This window comes from Pinus tabuliformis, chromosome 3_1 (genome assembly GCF_031772625.1).
Source record: "Pinus tabuliformis cultivar Carrire ecotype Pingquan chromosome 3_1, CPIR1, whole genome shotgun sequence".
Taxonomy (NCBI): Eukaryota; Viridiplantae; Streptophyta; class Pinopsida; order Pinales; family Pinaceae; genus Pinus; species Pinus tabuliformis.
Genome location: NC_142301.1, coordinates 906977945 through 906985291, shown reverse-complemented (window position 1 = coordinate 906985291; position 7347 = coordinate 906977945). Strand labels below are relative to the sequence as shown.

General features: G+C 33.9%; 1 protein-coding gene across 5 annotated transcripts in view; it reads left to right on the top strand.

Moving 5' to 3' along the window:
* Positions 1-5985: 5985 nt before the first annotated feature.
* LOC149190588 (DNA ligase 1-like) overlaps positions 5986-7347 on the top strand; it is a 309510-nt gene continuing 308148 nt past the window's right edge. For all 5 annotated transcript variants that reach the window (XR_016256001.1, XR_016256000.1, XM_089412213.1 and 2 more), the window contains exon 1: positions 5986-6791. Coding sequence is in view for 3 of the 5 variants with exons in the window: in XM_089412213.1 (XP_089268339.1) it covers positions 6141-6791 (651 nt within the window). In the remaining 2 variants the exon portion in view is untranslated. The remainder of the gene's footprint in view (positions 6792-7347) is intronic.

The following is a 7347-nucleotide window of genomic DNA, read 5'->3' as shown; positions in this document are numbered from 1 at the left end:
GCATCCGTAAGATTTTTTTGTCCAGCAAAGGCGTCACGACTGGGTAGTGCAGAAGAGACAACAATCTCCACGGGGAAGGACATGCGGAGGGGTTGCTCAATGACAAATTGGTGTATGAAGAATCGGGGCTAAATGTAGCTGGGAAAAGGGTGGCTTTTGATAGAAAAATGTAGGCCGACTTCATACATGAGCTTTGCTTGCTGTTAATGGAGAAACATTCTTATGAAATACGGCTGCTGGTGGAAGACACGCTGGGATCCGATTGTAGAAAACTCTCCAACATTTTTCAGGGTTTAGGCAATCAACCATCTCGGATGAAAACTAGCCTTTGCATTTATATCCTTCTTCAATTCTCATATTGATCCTATTAGCCATCGAAATTGATATCAGGTGATCTCTGTTGACAATACCTGAAATAAACTGAAATGCGAAACTAACAATTTGAATTTGGAACAATGAGAAGATACAGGCAGGCAGAAAAATGTATTCAGAATTTTGGTAAATTGCTGACCCAATTCTTCATCTAGCCACTGCTGAAACCTTTGAATCAAATTTGGAACAAATGCATAATATACTAAACAACCATAGAGAGAATACCAAGATATGCAAAGATTTTTTGAATGAACAACAATCGATTCAGGAGCGGATAAGAATGTGTCAGTTGTAGTGAGTGTTCCTAGAAGGATGAACATATCACAAGTTGTTCTCCGGTACAAACTTAGATCGTAGATCATGCCAAATGAAATTATGAAAAACCTAAAGAGCGTGGACTTTGAATTAGACTTGTTGGTACATACTTTGTTATAAAGGCTTGTCTTCATTTGTAATGTCTAAGGAAGTGAAGAAGGATGGACATGAATAATATTGGAGGGTAATTTTTTTAAGGGGAAAAATAGTCGTAAAGTTTGTAAAATAATAGAATTGAAGTTGAGAAAAAGGTTTCTCGTTGTATGCTTTGATGGGTGGTTGTATTTTGTATGGATATTTTAATTCGAATAAAAAATGGGACTAATTAGTGATTAATACAAGGGGTGAGATAAAAGATTCTTTAATTAGTCGTTGAGATATGCAATATCAGTTTATTATATAATTTTTTTTTCCTGGTTGGGAGCAACTTAACTTAGAGATAAAGGAATAACTTAATTTTATGATGTGGAAACTTCAGGCTAAATCTATAATTAGATTTTATTATCACTGTGCAAACTAGAGTATACAAAACCATGAAAGAAAATAAAGTGCGTCTCTTGAATTCTGAACACATACTTTGACGTGTTCATTGGCAATTGGAAAGTTACTTTAACACGTTCAATGGAAAATGGAAAGTTAGATTCAGGGCGGCTAAAACAAGACCAACAAATATTTATTTGTTCGTCTCTATGGAACAGGCCTTGGCGTGCAATTTGTGTCAAATGCAGCTCGAAAAAGAATTAGATGTCTCATCCATACTATTAATATATTCACTATGTTTTGCTACATTTTTTATTCTATTTTTATAAATGAATAGGTATAGGTAATCATACCAATTTGAGAGAGCCCAAACATCTGGCCATGCAAGATTCAATAACGTACAAAATACTTCATCTCCATAGTTAGTACTAAAGATAAATTCGTTGTGCTCTTCAGTCTTTATGTTCACCCTTGTGACAAAAATGCAATTAAAAAAATGAGCCTGCTAAAAGATAGAGGTGAGACTATAACAAATTAGTACACTCAGTTGCAATAACATGTTTATGTAGTTTTCAAAATGTTAATTTATCATGTAAATTTGGACCATATTTACAAAATCTCTTCCTATTAATATTAACAATTTGTGTCAATAGTGGATGAAAAACACCAATAAAAACGAATCATAGATAACCATAAGTTTTCCTGGATGAAGTTATGGATGAAATACACAATATAAATTTTCCATATATTCCTCGTACCATCGATGATGTAGTTCTTGAATACACATCCAACAGTATGCCTCAGGGCCAATTGCTTATGAGTAATTATGGGGTTTGATTTCACAACATTTGACTATATTTGACAACTAAAGGAGTTGCAAAGAACCATAATTAACAATTAGATAAATCTAGCTTTAAATGATGAAGATTAAGAAATATGACTACCATATCTCCATCCTTCAATTTGGAACCTTCCATCTAATTCCAAAATGTAATCACCTATAAACATAACTAGAAAATTGTAAATAAAAGATAATGAACATAATATATGTCAATTTCGTCAATTTTTAAACTTCATAATATATGTTCTTTTATCTTGTATTTTTTTATTAATTTCAAAAAATAAAAATAATTGATAATCAAAATAGTGCATTTCAATTTTACAAAAAAGTCTTAATAATAAGTACAAAGCCATGATATTGATAATATTTAAAATGATAAACATGGATATTGGTTACTAAACCTTTTCCTATCAATATTAAATTATTTGAAGTCAAAGACAATGAATAGAATGCATATCAATTCAACAAAAAGTATCCTTAATGATAATGATGAGTGTAAGTCCATCTTGCCAATTTATTATGTGAATTTGGACATTGGTTATAAAACCTCTTCATATCAAGACTAAAAAATTGGAAGTAAAGATAATCAACATACACATAATTATTCTTAATGATGAGAGTGAGACCACGATATTGATACAATTTATAATACTTCGTCAATATATTTGTAATGGGAGCCTCATTTTTATTGTATTGGATGCCTTAGTTTAAAGTGTATTGTTTACTTCTAAACCCAATGCAATTTATTTGGTTTTTCCCTTGATGATTATTTTCTCTTACCCATATACTTCCTCATGGTTTTTGAATGTTCAAAATTCATCTATGTTGTATCTTTGTTTCCATGAAGTGGTTGTTAACATATCACATGAAATAAAGCACAACTATAAAAGAATTTGAAAAAAAAATCACAATAATATTTTGAAATAAAAATAGCTAAATGAAAGTGTATATTATCTATTTTTACCAATAAAAATACAAATCCTTATGATCTCATGTAATGAATGGAATCTTAAAAATTTCCCAGGGTTTTTAATCTTAAAATTTCATATGCATATGTTGTCTTTTTTCCCCATGAATGAATTATCATAACTTTAAATAAAATATATCACATATGCATTTGAGAATTTAAGAAATACTATAAAATATTGTTTTAAATTGTATGTTCTTTATTTTGATGTGTAATCATTATTTATATTTTTGGAATTATAATTATAATTATATATATATATATATATATATATATATATATATATGTAAATGTAAATTTTTATTAATATGGTTGAAATAAATCAAATATATAATTATTATATATATCTTTACTAGTATTTAAAAAAAATCATTGTTTTGCTTTATAACAAATATATATAATTTCCTAAATGAGATGTGGTTTCCTCTTAGTATAAATTATCTATTCTAGAAAATCAATATTTCTTCACAATAATTCTAAATCTTTCATTGGTAAAATAAGTGGTATATTATATCTTGGTCAACTTTCATTATCTCAATATTTCAATTATTATTTTAATTGTGTATTACCAACTTAACACAAATACACTAAACAACCTAAATCTAATACAACAATTATTATTTCAAATCAAAGTACAACTTTTCCAATTCAACAATTCCAATTTGACTATCCTATCGGCCTCTCTTTGCAACTTTTGGGGCAATTGCTACTTAAATATGAAATTAAAATTAGTATATCATATAACATTGAATATATCTATAATTAACCTAAGTAAATTTAAAGTTTTTAGCGTTTAAATCATTATAATTTGGTTTGCAAGAGCACTTACTATCCCTTGAGCATTTTTGTAGAAGTGTGGGGATGCAAGTCAATATCAGCAAAATGAAAGTAGTGGTCTTCTCTAAGAAAATAAAACATAACCAGCATAAGTTCTACTTTGAAGGCAACATTCTGGAAGAAGTTGCGGATTACAAATACCTCGGGATTGACTTCAACAAAAATCTAAGCTGGAATGGTTGTAGAAAGAAAAGAACTTTGGGGGGTTGGAAAGCATTTTATGCTTTTCAAAATAGGTGTAGAGAGGCAGAGTTATGGGACTGGAAGACCACTCAAACTCTTTTTGGGCTTCTAGTGATTCCGGTGATTCTCTATGGTTGTGAACTGTGGGCTAGCAGTACCTCCGACATGCAGTGGAGACAAATTGAGAAAATTCAGAAGTGTTTGATTACAAACAAATTTAAGATTAAAAGTGCAGTTCCTTATGATATCTTGTTAAGTGAAACAGGGACTGCTCCTATTGAAGCAATTGCTATGGTGCGAGTCATGAGGTATTTAAAAAAAATTGAGCAAATGGAAGAGGGTAGATGGCCCAATGTTGTCTTTAATGATAGATTGTGCAAGAGCAAAAAAACTTGGATGCAGCAAAATAACAAATGGTTTAGTAAATGGGGTATTTGCTTGAATGCATGTCCCATAAACAACAAAGAGATAAAAGCTTTTGTTATGGAAAAGTTCCACAAACGTACTTGGGATAAGGAGCTAGGAAGAAAGAAAAATTACTATATTGAAGTGTTTAATCCCACTCATAATCATCAACCAAAAGCATACATAGAGGTCAATATCTCTTGGAGAGCCAAAATTCTTATTGCTTAGTTAAGGACTAATTATGATCAACTCCGTTGTGAAACAGGGTGCTGGAAAAGGCCAAAGGAAGTGTGGGAGGAAAGGGTATGCATTTTTTGTTCTTCCGGAAAAGTGGAAACATAAAAACATTTCATTTTAGAATGTGAGGCCTTCAAAGACAACAGGGAAATTTATGTAGATATGCTGGCAGCTAGCTCTTGGGATAATCTATTTAGTGAGGGGTTTGTCGAGAAGCTGGGAGCATTTATTGTGAAGCTTCACAGAAAAAGGGCTGAATACATCAAGCAGATGAACAAGCAATCTATCCCATAGGCTATCTTTAGCCTCGTGGACGTTAAAATAATTTCTTTCTTCTTCTTTCTTTCTATGTTAACAAGGTTTGAAGCAATTATAACAAGATATTCATTATTAACTTTGTGGATTTGGTTCCGGGACAACTCAGTTGGTAATATTAGATATGTGAAATTGTTAAAACTCGAGACACCCAAGTTCAAATCCCCTGTTTATGATCCCGGAGAGAAGCACAAGCCATAGATTTTGAGGTTTACTAGTAGTTACTTGTCAAGCAAGCCATAGACCTTGAGGTTTACTAGTAGTTACTTGTCAAGCAGGCCATAGACCCCGAGGTTTACTAGTAGTTACTTGTCAAGCAGGCCATAGACCCCGAGGTTTACTAATAGTTACTTGTCAAGCAAGCCACTGGATTCTTTTGAGTAAAAAAAAAAACTACTTTAGTAAATAAAATATTAATGAAGAAAATAACAATAATTCCTTCTCATCACTTAAAATAAATCCAATTGACAAAAAATATTTTACATAAATTATCTCCAAATTAATAATATTTAAAAATAAATAAATAAAATTAAAATATTAAAAAAATCAATTTAAATAACCATAAAATTAATAAAAATATAAAATCAATGTTCTAAATTCAAATGTGACATTAATCATGAGACATAACACAAAACCTTTAATCAAATTCAAATATGACATTAATCATGAGGTATAAAAAAACACACCTTAATCAAATTTGGCTTTCATTAATAAATTTATAGTATTACAGATTCTTTTCATTTTTCTATTCATTTCACAAAATTCAAACTACATATCCCAATATTGTTAAATACATTCTTGGTATTATAGTGGCACAGACGCTACATATCCAAATATTGTTAAATACATTCTTCGTATTATAGTGACACCATAAAAATTTGATCTTGAGCCAATCGTAAATTACCATTGTCATGACACCACATAAATGAATGAAACAGAAAAATGATTTTAATTTATCGCTGGCATCTAACGTGTCAATTTGAGCATAACCCTTCCATTGTCCGAAAAGGGTTTTGTACAAGCAACCTCATATTGGAGAATTTATAAGCTTTCGATCTTCCTCATCCCCTCATCCAAAAGGCGGGAAAACATGGTATTAGAATCATCGTTTTGCGATTCAGTTATGCTCTTGTGGCCAGCCAAAGCTCCGACAAAAGGGCATTTGTTCTCTACCTGTTACAAGTGTCCATGCTGAGGCTCCAATCTTTGCATTCCATTCTAAAATTTCGCTCGGCTTTGACCCTGAACCTTTTCCCTTCCCAACCCGCCGGCGTGCTATCAGCCTTACACAAATTCAAAAGTTTGTCTTTCTCCCCGAGGATCAACGCCATGAGCGGAAGAACTGTCACGGAAGCCTTGATGGGAGATGCCCGTAAAGCCTCCGAGAAGAAAGGGCGGCCACCATTAAAGCACACGGCCAAGGAAAAGGAAGCCGCCAAGAAGGCCGTCGTAGCCAAAGAGGCCGAACAGGGCGTTGTAGCTGCTCCGTCCGTTGACGATAAGATTGCCCAGCTCTCGAAGAAGGCCTCCGAGTTCGAACCCAAGGCCGCCGCTTTCTGGAAGGACGGCGAGCACGTTCCCTTCCTGTTTCTTGCCCGAGCCCTAGACTTGATATCCAACGAATCTGGAAGAATCGCCATCACAGAGATTTTGTGCAATGTGTTTCGAACCGTGATCGCCACGACGCCGGGCGATTTGGTGTCAGTGGTTTATCTTTCCGCGAATAAAGTGGCCCCTGCACACGAGGGGGTGGAGCTTGGAATTGGGGATGCTTCCATTATTAAAGCCCTTGCGGAGGCTTTTGGGAGAAAGGAAGACCAGGTCAAGAGCCAGATGAAGGTATTGTTTTGAGCTTATTTTACAGAAATTTAGTCGTCCTTTTCAATAATCATAGTGAAGAGTGTATGCTGGTGCTAATTTCAGGCTGACTTATGCCACATTTGCGCTCTTTATTTTCAAAAAACCAGATGCTTCCTTCAGCTATTAATATTAACATTAAATGCACATGGCGTTACGAGTGACACCATGCATTATCAAAGTCAGGTGGTTTACAGCCATAATTGCCCATCATCACAACCTGGACATTGGGCACATATCAGACGATACTAGTGTTCATGAATAACAGGAAACATAGGACAGAGTTCCGGCAAATGGACCCACAATCCAAATATAATCGAAGAACAGATGCATTAGTCAAGCTGGACTAGCCCTAGACGGGGTAGTCGTCGTGATCCTTGGGGTCGGTCCCCATCCTTCGGGAGCAGGCTTCGGGCCAGGAATAATTAGCTCCCAGCCATCATTACCTACTTTTGATTCTGGAGGCTTTTCCTCTTCTGTGGTGGCAGCGAGCATAGTGAATATGGCATTCCGCTGAGCTGCTTTCTCTGACAGCATG